At 41.6% G+C, this 19,428-nt stretch overlaps 1 protein-coding gene across 25 annotated transcripts in view; it reads right to left on the bottom strand.

The window, feature by feature from the left end:
• The window catches only part of GPHN (gephyrin), a 295,598-nt gene that overhangs the window by 63,068 nt on the left and 213,102 nt on the right, over positions 1–19,428 (bottom strand). For 12 of the 25 annotated variants that reach the window (XM_075613545.1, XM_075613550.1, XM_075613538.1 and 9 more), the window contains 2 exons: positions 6,081–6,152; positions 2,541–2,582 (listed from right to left, as the gene is read on the bottom strand). The exons of 6 other annotated variants lie outside the window; for them this stretch is intronic. In XM_075613545.1, the coding sequence (XP_075469660.1) occupies positions 2,541–2,582; positions 6,081–6,152 (114 nt within the window). The remainder of the gene's footprint in view (positions 1–2,540; positions 2,583–6,080; positions 6,153–19,428) is intronic. 7 more of the 25 variants (XM_075613554.1, XM_075613541.1, XM_075613547.1 and 4 more) reach the window with 1 other exon arrangement.

The raw sequence follows: 19,428 nt of genomic DNA, 5'->3' as shown, positions 1-19,428 counted from the left end.
CATAAATTAGTATGGAATGAATTCAATTTTGCCCCAGCGGAAAAAAAACCCAACTCTTCAATTCCCAGTAACCATCTACTGTATGTCAAACATAAGAAACTTGTTTTGTGTTTAATGTGCATCTAGCCAAACTTATCAAGAGCTTGATACAGTGTCACCTATAAATAAATAAAAAAGCCACGTGCATGCCATTTTTGATCCACCCTGGGTTAAAATGAAATCCAGCCATGCATTCATGCTGAATATATCATTGTAGTATTTACAATGGCTTTTCTGAAACGTTATAAGTATCTGATTGACACTAGGTAATTCCGCGAAGATTTCTTACATCAGGTCAAAAGGGATAGGTGAAAAGTTATTTTCAAACATAATATAAGGGAAAGGACAGGTGGTCAGCATTCTTAAATAAGCAGAATATAAAGCGGTTGATATTCTACAAATGTTTCAATTCCACTGTATTGGAAGGGGAGAATGAACTTTAAGACAATACAGCCTTTCTGTGCCTGTATTCGCAGTTATACACCTATTATTGTTAACAGCACTGCAGCGGTATAAATTGATTCAGAAAGACTAAAGGACAGGGGCAACCTTTTCTTAGTAAAAGATCAGTCTATTAAAAGCTGCAAGAGCCCCAATTGATTCAGGCCATTATGCAAAAAAAAAAAAAAAAAAGGGGGGTGATGATTTATCAAGGCAAAATTGGTGCAAAAATAATAAAAGATGACCAAATTGACACTCTCGTTCTACGGACCTTATGTTATAAAGTGCTATAGTGTGAATCCGGTGCCCCCGCACAGAAAGCAGCGTTGGCTTCAATGGCACTTTCCATGCGGTATCACCGGATCGGCCCTTCATACAGTAAAAGTGCCATCGTTTCTTCGAATCAATGTATGCAGAGACCATTCCAATTCTGTCCCGGGTGCATTAGCTTCTAATTTAGGACTGTGGATAGGCGGGGCTCCATGACACATTATGAGATGTATCAAATTCTGCATCAGTACGCTGCATTTTCCCCCTTTTACTGATGTAACAAAATTCACCATAGCTGAGGTGGTGAATACAAATGAGGAAATTGAGAAAATCTTACAAGTAAAGCAGAAATTGATTTAGTGTGTCAATATAAAGGTTTTCCTGTGTTGATACATCACACCCAAAACCGTCTTAAGATGCTATGCGGCAAATTAGAAAAATGTTGCGACTTGGAAGAAAAGAGTTTGTACTGTTAGTGCCAGTGTTATCCAACACAATTAAACCAAGTCCAGTCTTATATTTGAGACATTGCTGGTCACTTTTGGCAGCAAGAAAGTTAATATCAAATTGAATCAGCTATTGATTGAATTTGTTAAAGCAACAGTACCTGTTACTTTGCATTTGTACTAATCTGAACCATGGTACTCGGGTCAGGAAAGCACTATTCTTATTACCGGGAGGTCACGGGTTTACGGCAGCTACACCTCAATAACGAAGAATCCTAATCTAAATGTTCCCATGCAAGGTAATAACTGTGCTTCATATCAAGAAAGGTCTAAATATCAATGACTTTTTTAAGGACCTTATCCCATGTAATGGACACCCTGATCTCCCTGTGTGTGCCGCTATGTTCAGTGTTCTGGGTCTCGCTGCTGTCCAGCGGTCACCCCCTGGGAGGTCATTTATGGCTCAGCTTTGACAGGGACCATTTGATCACAGCAGAGCGGAGGTTTTAAAAGTGTAATTTGCATATGTTTTTAAGACTTTCTTTAGCAGGGATGTATCATTAGTGTTAGAAGTACCTATGCTACGAGATAATTTAGTAACTGCGTGTCTTCTGGTCATCTATGGAGACTTAACAGTTCTGTGAAATGACATGTACCTGGATTTTCCAGTACACTAAATTACATCACCAAAGTGACAACATAGTGACTACCTATTCTACTCTTTTCCAAAGGTAAGAACCTCAATATGTTTTTAAAAAAAAACCAAAACAACTTGTTTAGCAGAAAAAAAAGAACAAGGACTGTAGTTAAAATCTTTGGGGTGTAGGCTGCGTTAGGGAGATAAGAACTTCTAATTTCCCAGCACTTCTGGGATACAAAAAAGACAGCAACAGTGAGCCCATGAATAAGGGCAATGATGCAATGTGCTGGTCATTGGTTATTGAGCCAGCAGTACCCCAGCAAACTTGTGCTTCTGAGAACCTCTAATTCAAATTAGGACAGAACGAACAGTCATTTCAGTGGGATTGCGGCTCTGCAGTGAATTCATTTTCTCTCTCATCAACTATACCACTTGGTCTATAAGTGTTGTTTTTTCTGTGCAGTCTTGATAATGATCTACAATGTGATAATTACAGACAGCAACAGTGAAATTCAAACAATGTCAAACACGAGTGCAAGGTGAGCATGCAATTATTTTGTTCCCATACTGGATTTCCTCGCCCCCCCACCCCCCACTTGTGAACAATTCAAGGCAAAAACACATGGTGGAGGCGAGGGTGAGCATGTGAACTATGTGAAAAAAAGAAAGGATAAGAACAAAACAAAAAACACGTGCAAGTATACCTCCGAAACACTATAGGTGGATGAGCAGGAAGGAAGTCGAGCCTGGTTGTGCAGTGAGGGAAAAGAAAACACGGTTAAAAAAAGGAATGGTGTCAAACAGAGAGGTTTCAGAAGAATTGCCGTGAAGGTGTTTCCAGTGTAAGATAGTAGCAGGGGGTTCATTTAGCATTACAGACAAAAACACTTCAGTTACATCTTTCCCTGGACAACGACATTCACAGTGCATATAAATACATTTGGTGAAGTGGCCATTGCAAATTGATCATTTTCTTCTCATAGGGGATTACAGACCGTACGTAAGACCACATTCTACACGTCAATGCTATTTTAACTCCTTTGCTGCCGAGAAACCCAGCATGACCCTAGCGGCAGTAAAGTGTAGTGTGCCGTAGCAGAGATCTTTTAGACAGGGCTTGCTACAGGACACCACACTGGATGCGAAAGTGGTCTCCTTTATTAAAACTGAGGCTTGCAAGTTCATCTACAGACATGGAGTAGTACAAAATGGTTGCCCGTACTTAACTATTTTAAATTTCCACTAGGAAAGCATCAGCATATTCTCAACAGCGTTATGCGTTCCACCCATGCGGTTTTACTTTTAATAGTCCGCAATGCTTTAAAAGAAAAAATACCTTGAAGAATAAGCCTCTCTTTTTATTTCCTTCAAAAATGTCAACATCTTAGTTATGACAAAGACAAATACTCATTAACAATGACAATCAACGTACATTAATTCTGTTGGACATACTGGGAAACGAAGACACACAATATACACAGTCATTGTTCTCTACTCTCCTGGTATATCACGAGATTTATAACAGCAACTTTAATTACCTGTCAAATTTATTTAAGGTAAAAAAACAAAAAAAAAACCACATACACTTACAATTTAAGAATCAATTGCTTTCAGGAAGTAAAAATACAACAGAAAGGTATCCGTCCATACCATAGAGCAGGGGTGGTCAACTCCAGCCCCCAAGATCCTCCAACAGGTCAGGTTTTAAGGATATCCCAGCTTCAGCACAAATGGCTCAGTCAAAGACATTGATTGAGCCACGTGTTGACGCTGGGATATCCTTAACATGACCTGTTGGGGGTCTTGAGGACTTGAGTTGAGCCCCATTGCCGCACAGGACATTTCCATTTAGTCTCTCCCATGAACCTCACTATTTTCCCCAGAGTTCCCTAGTTACTTACAGTTTTAAGTGCCGGTGTCGCCTCTCCCTTCTGGGCAAATAAAAACGGTTGCCAAACTGTGGTTCAACAGGAAGCCGCAAAAGATGACGACGTGGCTTCCTATTGGATGTCTGAAGGTGCCATCTTTGAAAATCAAGGAAGTGCACCAGCATTGAAAACTATAAATATCTCAGGAACCAGGAGGTTCTTGGAGCTGGAAATAGCACGTTTCATCCCGGAGGGACTGTAACAAAATCATTTAAATTCTGGACAGGATTGCGGCTTTAAATGCAGAATGTTTTTAAACCAAAGATCGAAAGTTAATCAAACAATTGAACAAAAAAACAAAACGTCATATCAAGTTAGATGAAAGAAATCAGATCTATTTGGGCATTGAACGGTTACCTGGAACTGAAAACTACAGCTGATATTTTGTACTATGAAGTTTTCCCAGGTACAATTGTATTATTACAATTAAAAGATATGTCTGTAAATTCCCCTTCTCATGTCATTGATGGATAAATCCATTAGATTCATTCAACATAGGTTGCATGTTATAAAACAATATTATTGAAGGGAAACAATTTAATTAATGTCTTTATTATCAATCGGAACCGTTTAAAATAGAAAGTTAGAAATGTATTTTTGACAAGCTTTGCCCACATACATATTTTTTTATTTCTTTGTGACACCCTTTTAGAGACAGTCAATAATACACAGACAAATGATAAAATAGAGATAGCCTCATTACGGCTTGCAGAATTGTCGCAGAAGTTTTGAGGAGAATTAAACAAAATTGTTCCTTTAAAGACATAAAAATCACAATGACAATGTAATATTAAATATTATTGTTGTTAAATAATTCATATAAAATGGCAGTTAAAAGGTCTGTATTATAAATGTAGCATCACAAAAGGACCAAATTGAACTAACGACAGTGATTTGCTAAAGCGATGTGAAAAGTGCACTTTCTAATAAAAGAAGGAGTGGCTCAGTGAGTAAAGACACTGACCGGCCCCTGAGTGTGAAGCAGGGGAACCTGGTTCAATTCCCAGTGTCGGCTCCTTTTGACCTTGGGAAAGTCACTATATCCCTGTACCTCAGGCACCAAAAACATACATTGTTCTATGGGGCAGGGACTGTGTCCTCAAAATGTCTCTGTAAAGCACTACGTAAAACTAGCAGCGTTATACAAGAACATGCTATTATTATTATTAATAATAAAAGAAGTTAAAAGATTTTGTTAATATCTCCATACTCTCCCTCATCATTGCCCACAAAGCGTATTGGCTGTCAGGCATGAAAAGGGTATGCATAAATTGGACTAAATTATATTTTGGATGAATAAGCCTGACCCAATGTTGCAATTGAAAACAAAAAGGACATTATGCAAACATGCTTTACAATAATTGATCGTTTTCTTATTTATAAATAGGTATCAAACACCAATTTGAATACATCATACCCCATCACTGCCAGTAGTCTACACTTAATAAATTAGTCGGACAGTGCAGTGATGTGAGGGATTAAAAAAAACAAAAATACATAAACCGCAAGCATTTTCTTATCTGGATTCACCAAATCACTTTCTCAGATTTTGGTGTCGTGTTGTGAATCTATAAAATAGATGTCGGTCACATCACATTAAGTGTTCATTTCATGGCTTGCGGCAGTAATACAGCCATGATGAAAGCAACCATAAAACACAAAAACAAAGGCAAACATATGTACAGAACGTCTACACTGAATATTAACATCACAGACAGCCGAACTAAAGCTTTTCTTCATACAATACTATTTCTTGTGTAATTTGAGCGCCCGGTATAATTATTTTGAATTAATCTAGAATTTTCGCTTGATTTGATTCAGCCCTTGGTATACGGATCTATAAATATAGTGACCCCTATGAGAAACATATGAGAAGAAATGTTTAAGTGATGATATCGGAAAGATATGGCAGCACATTTTAACTGGAGGGTCAAATTTTGAACGTAAATTACGTTTCATCAACACAATTTCAAACATTTCCAAAATACATTTTATTCCGGAGACCGGGATCGTTCTGCATATTTAAATGAAACCCCTGCTAAACGAAAAAAAAAAAAAAAAAAGAATATATATTTATCAATCAGGAGTGGCTAACTTCAATCCTCAATGGCTGACAATAGGTCAGATTTCCACCTGTGCTAAAGCAGGGATATGCTGAAAACCTGAACTGTTGATGGCTCTTGAGGACTGGAGTTGGCTACCCCTGTTATAAATTAAGAGAAATAAGAAGGGCAAAATGGGAATGATGGGACACACCCAGAAATTAATACGTAAATATATATGTATGAAGATAAAAATCACTGAGCTAGATCGTACATTCACTCGGAGAGAGTATCCTTTGTCATTGCCTTGAAGGTGATCTCTGTGAGTCTCCAGATTTCGATGAAGCTACATGTGAACATCAGAAAATCAATTGAAAAAGCATCCTAAGTATTTACATATGTCTAAAAAAAAATTAAAGGAAAAAAAATAAAAATAAAAAAACATTGCTTACTGCCATTTATCAAACACACAAAAAAATATATGTTTTTTTTTTTTTTTGCAAATTACATTGAACATGCATCGTAGCAGAAATAAAACAGGAGTCAGTGTTTGGGAAGAAGCGCAGACAGTTTCAATTGAACAATCGTAAATAACTGAAAGTGAAAATTCCCATGCATTATGGGGGGGTTTAAGGATTTGTGCACAGCAGTGACTGCTTAATTCCTTGGGGCCTGAGTGTCTTGCACTTTAGTCCTCATTCAGAAGGAGTTTTGAGGTGCAACTGTACATTGATCTTCAACCAAATCTGTTAAGATCTTGGAAGGGTGCAAAGGCAGTGAGACCGAGACGATGAGGAACTACGTAGAATTGAAGTACATACTGGGAAGAGATTATACAATATTTAGGGGTTCTAACTGTGACCCTAAATAGACAATAAACCCCTCCGCAATGCTTGCAGCAAAGGGGTTAAAAGTCCTAAAAGCTTCTATTATTCACTAAACAAACAAAAAAAGTTACAATTTCTACCAAAAGTTTTTTTTATGCTTCGTTTCTGAGAAAAGTTGTGGCTTCCAGCCGGTTACCGTCTTACGTGCATTAGACAACAATTGTGCGGTACATAACACATAAGCCTTCTGCAGTAACACACTTCCCAGCACTAGAAGGCGCTATTGACTTCAGTGGGCTGTAATGGGTCATCCAGCACTGGGAAGGGGTCTTTTTGGCAGAATATGGATTAGTCAATGTATTTGTGCACTTATAACACCAAGTACAGTATGTTACATGATCTGCTTCATGTGCTATTTTGTGATATTCCCAATTTGGGGCTCATCGAAGCTTAAACATTCTAAGCCAGGGGCGGCCAACTCCAGTCCTCAAGGGCCACCAACAGGTCAAGTTTTTAGGCTATCCATGCTTCAGCAAGTGGCTTAATCGCTGACCCTCTATCAAAACACTTAATTGAGCTGTGATTTATATCATCACAAAGTGTTATTTTAGCCTAAGGCCGCACTTATAGTGCCGGCGACGCGACGTCGCCCGAAAACAAACTTTTAGTAAACGCGACTGCGACAAAGCGACGGGATTTTCGGAAGCCGGAATATTCGATTTTCAGGGGCTGTCACCTCATGTGACAGCTCCTGAACCAAACAATGCCCGGGTCGCCCGCGACTCCGCCGCAAAGCGAAATACAACTTTCGCTTGCGGCGATGGGTGACGTCACACGTCACGGGCACTATATAGGCGCGGCCTTAAGATGAATGTAAGGCTTTAAATGATAACATACATTTTATATGCATGTTCAAATTATTTATATATATTTGACCTAATTGTTTCCATTTAACTGTGTTCCAACTTCGTATTTACCTTTTTATTGTTTTGTTTAAATTATTAACTATAAAATTAAGCAAAACCAATATAAATAATAATAAAAAAAAAAGTATAGGAAGATCATTGGTCCAGGGAACGATCCAACGGCAATTTACTGGCGTCAGGAAATAATTTGTATCCCTACAAAAGACATAATTACCTTCCTTTGGATCAATATATCTACAGCATGAGTACTTCATCTGGTTAGAATTTCACAAAGGATGGATATATGTCTTTTCTCTCTTTTTTTTCCTTATCTAATCTGCTATGTACCATTTTCAATTTCTGCTTCAGACAGACGTGTCGCACGCTTGTTAACGAGGGTTCTACTGACACTAACAGATTGTCAGCCAAAGAGATTTATACACACCTCAGACCTGCTACATTTCCTGATGCGAAGCAGCACCCTCATGCCTGGGAGTCATTACTTCCCCATTGGTTCTGGTGTAGTGAAGATCAATATTTCCTGAATCAGGGGTAAGGGGCGGACTTTGTTTTCGGTTGGGGGAAGTGGAGGGAGGAAACGAGGGTCACTTGGTCACTACACCTGCAATCACGTGACTATGACATTGATGGAATCTACACGGTTATGTTAACACAGTAGTGCTTGAAATTATTGGGACCGGTGTCTCAAATTACATCATTTCTGCACCATTTATTACAGGGGTGGCCAACTCGAGTCCTCAAGGCTCACCAACAGGTCAGGTTTTCAGGATATTCCTGCTTAAGCACAGGTGGCTCAATCAGTCCCTGCTTCAGCACAGGTGGCTCAATCAGTCCCTGCTTCAACACAGGTGGCTCAATCAGTCCCTGCTGAAGCATGGATATCCTGAAAACGTGGCCTGTTGGTGGCCCTTGAGGACTGGACTTGGCCACCGCTGGGTTAGGCAGTACCTTCTCGATGGGTATCCCAATAATATATATTAGTTGTTTGACACAGAACATTAGTCTAGAAATCCTAGCTATAATTTCAGGACCATAAAGCATGTGAAACACTTTTTTGAGAGATACACTATATTATAATTATGCCTTTTTTTCATGTAGTGCAAAAATTCTCTCTTGGGTCAGTTTTCATGGCAACAAATGTGTGAAACTAATTAAACACCTCATGCTAATTTCTTGCACATAAAGGTTAGGCCATTTTAGCCCAAGCAAATAAAACACAGACAGAATAAAACTCCCAGCAGTTGGATGCAATAACTTGACAACATCTAGTTATAATATTGTGCTACTGTGCATCTCCTCCGCTGGCTGATCAAATAACCACTTTCCAAATCGTTCACGTAGCAAGCAGAACAAAGCTGACTTTGACAAAGTGCCACTAAGTCCTTCTGGCCATGAGCCATGTGAGCAATACTACAGTGATCACATGGCCCCTGTACCGCTTCCCCCAATCCTCTGAGAATGAGAGGGGGCACCGTTGCAAACTAGGGTATAAAATCAATTGGGAAAGGAATAAGGCATTTGAGGGCATTGATTCTTATGGGTTCCAGGGCACCATAACGGTTAAAGTATCAATATACATTGATGTGAAGGGATACAACCTGAAGCCGACTCTTTAGATTGGTAAACATATGATTGTGTGCTAGGTTAGCGACAGCGGGGCCAGCGGTGGAAGTTGGGCCTGGCCTGTGTCCGGCTGCCTGGCCTTTGGTTGCCGCCAGGTCCTGGCTCTCCCCAGCATTTGAGGGCCTCCTGCTGGGCTTGTCTCTCTACCACGTCAGGACTCTCTCCCACCGGTGGGAAAGAGAAAGGCCCGGCAGGGGAGAGAGGCTTGTAGCAGCTGGGGAGAGCGGGGCCCCAGCGGCAACCAGAGGCGTTAGACCAGGGGTGGGCAACTCCAGTCCTCAAAAGCCACCAACAGGCCAGGTTTTCAGGATATCTCTGCCTTAGCACAGGTGGCTCAAAGACTGGGCCACTGATTGAGCCACCTGTGCTGAAGCAGGGATATCCTGAAAACCTGACCTATTGGTGGCTTTTGAGGACTGTAGTTGCCCACCCCTGCATTAGACCATCCCCAAGGTAAGTGTGTGTTGATTGTATTGGGGGGGAGAGTTGCTTATATGAGGGGGCTTAGGGGGCAGTGCTTTTATTGGGGGTTGCTTACATTGGGGGGGGGAGTTGTATTTGGGAATGGGGGGTGTTGTATGCACTCGGGGATGAGGTGTTATATTGTGTCAGGGGGTAATTACTGTGTGTGTGTGTGGGGGGGAGAATTGTGTGTGGCTGGGTGGGGGGGGGTGCAATGAGTGTGAGGAGGGGAGGTTGAGAAGGTGGGATTGAGTGAGAGGGGGGTAATTGAGTAACAGTGGAGGGGGGGAGAGAGTGAGGAAGAGAGAGAAATACATGGGGAGGAGGGCGAGAGAAATACATGGGGAGGAGGGCGAGAGAAATACATGGGGAGGAGGATGAGAGCTACGAGGTGTGTGTGTGTGTGTGTGGACTCGCAAGACAGCCAACACCAGGGGTTAGTCAAAGCTCTAGTCCTGGGTCCTGAGAAATATGTCGGCGACCCTGATTGTGTGGGTGGGAACAACTCATCCTTCTGCTGCTTATAAATTCCTCTACCCTACAAACCTTTTTTGCCTACTTAGGCCTTGACCCCGCTGCCTACTACAGCGTCCGCCACACGGACGAGAGCCCTCCCCTCAATGGCGCCGGGCCCGCTGCGAGGGGGGGCCGCAGCGCTGGGGCGAGAGCTGCTCCTGCTCTCAATAGAATTGAGAGCAGGACTCGCGACGAGCGATACGGCACGCCCCCCGGCGGTTCAGCCAATGAGGGCGAACCTGCCGGGTGACGTCATGGCCGCGCCCCGTCACTACCCCGCCACGCCCCCCCGGTCTCTCTTCCTGCAGTGAGCTGCAGACCAGGTAATTGGCTGCACACGCCGCCAATCTCGCGGGCGTGCGTTACAGCGGAGTTACCGGGGCCTTAGCCTTAGAACAGATCAAGCCACCACCCTTTCTGGTACTGAGGTGAGCCCTCAGATCAATCCTAATAATAATAATAATAATAATCAATTTTCCGGAGTAGGTGAGAACATAGTCACCCACACTCCATTCCTGCACAAGTTTTTCTCTCCGAGTTGTGATGCTACACTTAACAACATCCGGTTCCAATGTTCAGCCTTTAATCCAGAACCTCAAATTGTGTTTAAATACATTTTTAAATGAGAAAAACATATCTTGCGATCATCTCTTTTTTCAGTTTCCAATAAACATCTGCATGAGAATGCAAAGTTATTTTTACTAAATGATCTGTGTGTGTGTGTCATATACAGTGTGTGTGTGTGTGTGTGTGTGTGTGTCATATACAGTGTATATATAAAGACACGCACATATGTAGATAATGGATCCATGAATAGACACAATGTTATAGAGACAATTATTAGGCGCTCAGACAGTGTCAGTAAGAGGCAGGATCAAATGCTTGGGTGCGTATTACGGATACAGAAATAGCATCGCGTTTTGCAGCACTAAACATTACAATGGTTTAGTTATGTGAGATGTATGTAATTATGCCTCTGCCATTCTTCTCCAAGAAATACCATTACTACAGTACAAAGAGACGCGTGTGCAGCAGTGCTAAAATAAAAATAGTATGGCGTGTCCTGAAACAAAGGGGAAAGCAGCAAAGACAAGCGTGAACAGAACAAAGGGAGAGTGCATTAGTTATTAAATCAAAGGTGCTAAAAGGAAGCAGAAGTACTGTATATTGCAAGATATCAGATAACATTCCGTGTAGGTTGTAATTGTTTTATTTGATGAAGACAACTGTAGCATTCCTTATATTTGGCAGAAGTCAGATGGAAAATAGAATAGCATTAGGGCTTTTTCCTTAATGCCTTAGCACAGCGGTGTGCAAACTGGGGGGCGCGAGATTGTCTGCGGGGGGCACGAGGTTTACGGAGGCCCCTCGCGCTTCCCGAAGGCACTTAAATTGAGTGCCGGGGAAGCAGCAAAGGCCTCTGTAAACTGCACTTACCTTGGCTTCGGCGGCTTCTGAAGATGCGGCGCCATGGCAACGCGGCATCAAATGACGCCGCAACGTCACGTGACACCATGTTGCCATGGCAACGTGACAGCATGACACCGAGGTAAGAGGGGGGGGGGGCGCAGAGAGAGGGGAACAGCTGGCAGGGGGGTGTAGTAAAAAAAAATTGCGCTCCCCTGCCTTAACTTTCAATAGTTCCTCACTGTGAATGGTGAAACATTATGCAACGTTATTCTATGTTATATGCCATCAACTTGGATTCTAGACCACGGCTCTCATGATACGGCTTTTAATAGGTTCCCTTTTTTGGGAGGGTTACAAAAAAATCATGTGATTAAATGGGTCATAATACCCTAATCTATTTCTACAGAACAGTGGTACAAACCAATTTAAACCATGCAACAACAGTATTCACATTGCTGTCTGGAGCAATCTATTCTAATATTCATGTTCAGCATATAGGGCTTTTACTTGAGTATATCAAATAAGTATTTGATACACCAGGGGTGTCAAACTCAGTCCTCAAGGGCCATCAGCAGGCCAGCTTTTATGGCTATCCCTGCTTCAGCACAGGTGGCTCAATCAGTGTATAAATATATAAAATGTCATTTTGAATTTCATCCATTTATCCTACATTGAAAATCCACTTTTCTTTTTAAGATACTCACGCTAATCCTGTCGTAGATATAAATATATAGACTACTAATCATTTATGAAAAGATCTTCAAAAACCGACACTACCTGCCAAAAAACATTAAATCCAAACGCCAATTTTTTTTACATGAATGGAATTAGGGGGCAGGGGGGGAGCAAAACTGCTCTATTTTCAGCCCCCGGGGCCTCTTGATTCCTTTGATAGTTATAGTTTTAGCTGCTGGTGCACTTCCTGGTTATTTAACAATGGCGCTGGCAGTCATCCGATAGATAAGATGTAATGCATGGCAGCCATTTTGTTTCCCCAGGAAGAGGGGAGAGGACCAGCAGCTACTGTAAGTATCTGGGGAACTGGAGAGTCCCAAAAGATGAGGGGAAAAAGAAAAAAAAAAGAGTGGGTCCGGTCCGGAAAACCTCCGGTCCCATTTCTGTTTAACAAAAATAAATGCCCCCTTCCCCCCAAAAACAAGAACAGGCGTCCGGGACGGCTGCTTTAAAACTGCTTACACCTTGCACTGAAATCCAACATATTATAAATCTGCAGTTAGCACACAATCTAAGATTTGGATGCAGTTACAGTAAAACAAACATGTACATGATCTCACAGCTAACGAATTACTGCAATAAAAAACAATGCTAATGAAAAGGGGGAAGCCGTCAAAAAACGGGTTTAAAAAAAAGGAAAGAGTGTGTTTTAAATATAATTACTTTGATGGATCCCATGCTATTAGTACTGTAACTCCTTTGCTTTCATCCGGCCGTCTAATTGGCTAGAGGATTGGCAAGAGGGCAGAAGATGGATACGAACAGAAGAATTAAAGAAACGAGAATGTAACAGGCCCCCCCAAAAAAATTATCAGCATCCACAGTGTAGAGAGAATTAGACTACACAAGCAGAAAAGCAGATTGATAAACAACCATTCTGTCTTAAAAAAATTAAACAAGTAATACTGTATTCAGTATCCAAATCATTTGTGTTTTACGAAAACCTCCTTCATTAGTCCCACAGTTAATATCTTTCCATTGATATTTCGCCAAATGAGGATATTGCTGGAGAACAAATAGATTTGTGATCAGAGATAAAAATGGCAAGTCGTGGCAGTTACAAAATATATATTATTCAGGAAATGTACAGCAAAAGGTTTCATTGTTCCATTTGATGTGTTATGTTGGGATATATTGTGATAATCTGCACCCAACACTGCCATTGAGTCGTATGGATACTCTGCAATAATCTGCATTACAACAGAATATGTTGTGTTCTCGTAGGTTTCCAAATGACTCCTGACCACCAAGAAATGTCCTTGCAGGCCATGTCTTGACTCTTGCATGGTTAACAAGAACTGCTTGCAGTAGTTTATGAAACGACTCAATATATTAATAAAGAAACCTGGTTCAGCTCAGGTTTTTAAATCTCCCAACTTCACTTCATATGGGGCTGACCAGGAGTCACTCCACTTATTATTACAGGGCCATATTTACTAAGCAGTCTTCTGCCATAAGACACCTTCTGGCACTGGAAGACGCCTTACTGTTCTTTGACTTGAATGGACATAAAAATCAACGCTAGAAGGTGTCTTTTGGAAGACTGCTTAGTAAATGAGGCTCTTAACGTTTCTGTACATTTAATTGGGCAAATACATTGATGACATTGTAGCTGGTAAGTTAGTTTCCTTCTTATTGTGCTACAGGAACAAACAATTATTGTAGATTTTGACATTATGTAAATGCACGCGCTTACACGTACATATCTGAGGATATTTAAACAATTAATGTTACTTGTTCTGTTTTTAACTTTGATGAAAGACTAAGAATTAAATATACTGTAAATGTTCAATTAAACGCCGGGGTTTAAATAGTATCGTTTAACGTTGTTCGCTAAGGGTGCCAATATAAATGATGTACGTGTGATCAAGAAGATGCTAGTGAACATTCATCTGGTATCAGTATTTGACATGGCAATTTTTTTTAAAACCGGTATGTTATAATTGTGTTAATATTAATATAAGCAGATATGTTTTATCTACCTAACTAAATTAATATTCTATTACAATTGTATTTGTATAGTAACTCATAATGCAGACATTGTTTATATTTATAGTTAAAAATCCATGTTTTATTTTTCTTAATTTTTTATATGAAACATTATTGTATAGTTTATTTGAACATTATTTTAATCTCCTTTGTTGCCGGGTACACACACAGACATTTCAAATAGCGGGCTATTATTCAAACATGTACGGTAATTAGTTTTTCTCATCCCCAATTGTGTGCAGCCCGATTATTCCTACATTTTTATTTCTTGTCATTTAAAAAAAAATGGATATTGTTTGGGTCTGTGGGTGGGTTTGTGGGTGTTGGGGTTGTTTTAAATTAATTAAATGCAAATAAAGATGCAAGTCAGCCAATATAATATTTCCAATTTGAAATGAGCCGCCCAACCAGAACATTTTAATGCCAGACCACATTCTATTATTACAAAGGTGTGTATATATATATATGTGTGTGTTTTTATGTTTTACGTTATGGTGGGTGAAAAAGGCAACAAGAAACCTCCACCATATTGCATATAGCAAATAAAAAGATCACTTGTGAGCACATTCACGTCTTAGGCAGGTCTGCAATCCTGCCTTTCACCATTATCCCTAGCATACAGTGCTTCCAATGCAGCAAGGAATTCTGGGAAATGACATGCAAATGAGCACACAATGTGTCACCTTTTGTCTGAAAAACCATTGTTACATGGAGCCCATATAAGCTAATGCTCGCTGTTAACACACCTTTAAAGCACAGAATGGGATTTGCAAAGCCAGCAGTACAACCAACGTCACACTGATGATACCCATTAAGGTTGAAATATGTCTGTGAATGGTTTCTCTGGCTTTGCATCTGATTCCCATGCTACTATATATATATATATATATATATATATATATATATATATATATATATATATATATATAAGATAACAGCAGGCACTTCAAAGGCTCCAAAGAAATAGGTGCTTGTTCAACAAAAATATATAGGACCGAAACGTTGGATTTATATGTGCCTGCTTTTTTTCAAATACACTTTTGCAATATACCTTGAGTGCTGTTTTTTGTCTCCTTGGTGGGACACCTGGTTTCCTATATATATATATATATATATATATATATATATATATATATATATATATACTAGCTGAGAGACCCGGCGTTGCCCGTGAGTTACATTTAGCGCTAGGAAAAGGGGGGGGGGGGGAGAGGGGGGGAGAGGGGGGGAAAAGGAGGGGAGGGGACGGGGGAAAAGGAGGGGGGGGACAGTGGACAGGAGGGGGGGACAGTGGCCGGGGGGAGGGGAGGGATAGTGGCCAGGGGGGGGGGACAGTGGACAGGAGGGGATGGGAGGGGGGAGAGTGGACAGGAGGGGGGGAGAGTGGACAGGGGGGGAGAGTGGACAGGGGGGGGGAGAGTGGACAGGAGGGGGGTGACAGTGGACAGGGGGGGGTGACAGTGGACAGGGGGGGGGACAGTGGACAGGAGGGGGGGTGACAGTGGACAGGAGGGGGGGTGAAAGTGGACAGGAGGGGGGGGGACAGTGGACAGGAGGGGGGGTGACAGTGGACAGGAGGGGGGGTGACAGTGGACAGGAGTGGGGGTGACAGTGGACAGGAGGGGGGGTGACAGTGGACAGGAGGGGGGGGGCAGTGGACAGGAGGGGGGTTGGTTTGCTTTAAATTGACGGGTCCCTCCTCTCCACTCCCCCTGTATCTTTCTCCGCTCCTGACCCCCCCGCCCCATGTGTAGCTCCGGTCCCCACTCTACAGTGTCTGAGACACAGTGTAACACACACACAGACACACAGACAGTGTCCCACACACACACACTGTCACACACACACACACACACACACCTCCTTCTGGCCGCCGCCATGTTAGTTAGTCCGCGACACAACACACATATACACAGTGGTGTGAAAAAGAAAGTACACCATCTTTGAATTCTATGTTTTTTTTTTTTACATATCAGGACATAATACCAATCATCTGTTCCTTAGCAGGTCTTAAAATTAGATAAATACAACCTCAGATGAACAACAACACATGACATATTACACCGTGTCATGATTTATTTAACAAAAATAAAGCCAAAATGGAGAAGCCATGTGTGAAAAACTAAGTGAATTTTTTTGTTTCTATATCAACCATTTACAAAGTCACACTCCCTTCCTCTTTTGAAACAGGCTCTGGCACACCCCTTTTTGAGCCCTGCCCTCTCTGTAGCAGTGCACCAATTGTATCTCGTGACTGCCTGGTCACATGATCTTCCCCACAGAACTTTGCATCTTCGGCCCTCTTCTGCTGCACTGACAGCCATTTAGTAAAGCCCCAAGCCGAATCTTCGCCAATCGATCACAGGAGAACGGATCGATCGGCAAGTTAGATAATTACTTATCATTGTGTGGACTGTATTGATGCACATATTAAAGGGGGAAAAAAATATTTAAAAAAAAACAGCAGCTTGGATTGCTGCTTTAGGGGGGTAATTCTATATCTGCCACTCGGATAGGTTTCTGTGCAGAATCGTGAGGACTGGAGTTGAGCCCCCCTGCTGTAAAGGTTAATATTCTTAATTTAAAATAGGGTCTGAGAATTTACAGCAGATAGGAAAATGGGCAGACTAGGTCACCCAAGTGGTACTCAGCTGCTGTGAAATGCTATGTATCTTTTTCAGAATTGCCAGAGTGGAATACTTACAGTATTATCACACTATGTGCATCCAGGCATCATGCTTTACAGCAGCGGTGTGCAAACTGGGGGCGCAAGACTGAGCGCGGGGGTGCGTGGGGGTTTACAAAGTCCCCGCGCGCTTCCCGAAGGCACTTAAATTAAGTGCCGGGGGAGCTGCTGGGCCTCTGTAAACCTAACTTACCTTGGCTCCGGCGGCTTCGCACTCACGTCGCCATGGCAACGTGACGTCATAACGCCGGAGCGCGGAGGTGAGGGGACCGCAGGCAGGGGGGTGCGGAGGTGAGGGGACCGCCGGCAGGGGGGCGCAGGGAAAAAAGTTTGTGCCCCCCTGCTTTACAGAACCAGATTATGATCAATTGTGTTGTCAATGTGAAACTGACAAATAATCTGTACTAGACTTCATTTAAATCCTGCTGATCAAAAATACACATCAGTTCCTAAGTGATGCAATGGAGTACATTTTGTGTCTACTAAGGGCAAACGATCACAAACGGCTTATTAAAAATTATACTGTCCCTGTGTACCCATCAATGGGGAATGCTTTGGGACCCAGCAATACCATGCATGGTTTGGCGTTCTACAAGTACATGTTAATCCTGGGATTATATTCTGCCTTGTAAAAGTGCTATTACGGCACATCGGAACCAGCTGATTTTGATGACAATACATTGTAGCAGTTTGGCAACAGCAGCTGCAGTCTGGTAATGGGCCTCAAGGGAAGCCCACGTTGTTGATCATTGCAGTAATTTAGCCTTGAGCAGGTGAATGCAAGTGCAATCATTTGCAAGACACGGTTTTAATAGAAAACGAAATAGACATGGAAAGGCTTAGAGATGGTAAGAGCTGAAACTACCAACTGAGAACCCTTCTCACTACTTCCAATTGATGCAATGCATGAAAACGGCAATATCACTAGGGAAGCCTATAAAGAGGATGGCATCCTGAATAACGTATATTACATGCTACAATGCAGGGGTGGTCAACTCCAGTCCTCAAGGGCCACCAAGAAGTCAGGTTTTCAGGATATCCCTGCTTCAGCATGGGTGTCTCAATCAGTGGCTCAGTCTTCGATTGAGCCACCTTTGCTGAAGCAGGGATATCCTGGACACCTGAGCTCTTGGTGGCCCTTGAGGACTGGAGTTGGCCACCCCTGCTATAATGTACACCACTTTTTAACAGCCAGGGTGAAATGATGCCTATTTATCAATACATTGATAGAAAGTTTGATGTAGTTCAGTTTTAGTAGCCATATTGTTTTTGGCGAGGTGCAAATTTGTTGCAAGTTGTGATCCCTTTTAATGGATCAACTTGAGAGTTCCTCAAAGATTAAATGGTAGAATACAGAGCTTTCCAAATGTCCCGTGTCTTCTTTAAGTCCTCTCTCGGAGGCTTCTTACAACTCAGAGATTTTAACCCAGAAAGGTTTATGCCACCTCAGACCTGGCAGAGTTGTCTCACGTTATTAAAAAAGGCCAAAGAGAGGCATACTGGATATATCCATTATAATCTATAGGCCATTAAACTTGTCCTACTGCCGTCCCCAAATTACAAGCTGATGTATGCGAGTAAAAAGAAAGAATCAGGTGCCAATTATATTAAAGCAGAGATGCATGAAGAAAAGAACTGTTGCGGCATTATTTCAATGTAAAAACACTTATTAGCCTGGATACACAGAATGCCACTGCTTAACAATTACAGCACTGATAAGTCACTTTTGTAAGCTCTAATAAACCTCACCCTGGAAAACAAACAAATGATATCTACGTGTTTGCACACGCGCATGCGCAAGAACAAAAATGAAATATACAGAGCTGTGCACGACGACTTGCAAATGTGTAACTGAAAATGTAAAAATGCTTTACTGCAATATGGTAAAGAAGACAATTGAAGATAAAAAACAAAAGTTTAAAGAAGACAAAGCAGCAATTTATGAATAGGAAGAAGGAAATCGCACTCAAACAATGGATCAACCAAAAAAAGACCCTGTACTTATCATTAAGTGGGTTGAGGACAAGGAATTGTACAAAAACACAGTAGCACAGGGCATAATCACGCGGATGAGCAATGGAGTATGCCATAGTTATCCTCATCCACAAGAAAGGAGACAAAGAAGACCCCAAGAACTAAAGGCCAATCAGTCTACTTCCAATTACTTACAAGATACTCACTAATAAGCCGCAACAAGCCCTGGATTTTGCCCAGTTTAGATAACGGCGATAAGCAGTGATCGATATTTAACACAATGGACCACTTCCAAGTCATACAAGAAAAGAATTCCGAAAGTAATGAATACGATCTGCCACTCAGTTTAGGATTCGTAGATTACGAAAAAGCACCTCAGCGGTTCTAAATGCACTGAGAAGACAAAGTGTTGAAGAACCGTGCGTTGATATTATACAGAACATTTACGAGAAAGCGACATCAACCATTAGATGA

This window comes from Ascaphus truei, chromosome 9 (assembly GCF_040206685.1).
Source record: "Ascaphus truei isolate aAscTru1 chromosome 9, aAscTru1.hap1, whole genome shotgun sequence".
Lineage (NCBI taxonomy): Eukaryota > Metazoa > Chordata > Amphibia > Anura > Ascaphidae > Ascaphus > Ascaphus truei.
This window is presented reverse-complemented; position numbering and strand designations above follow the sequence as displayed.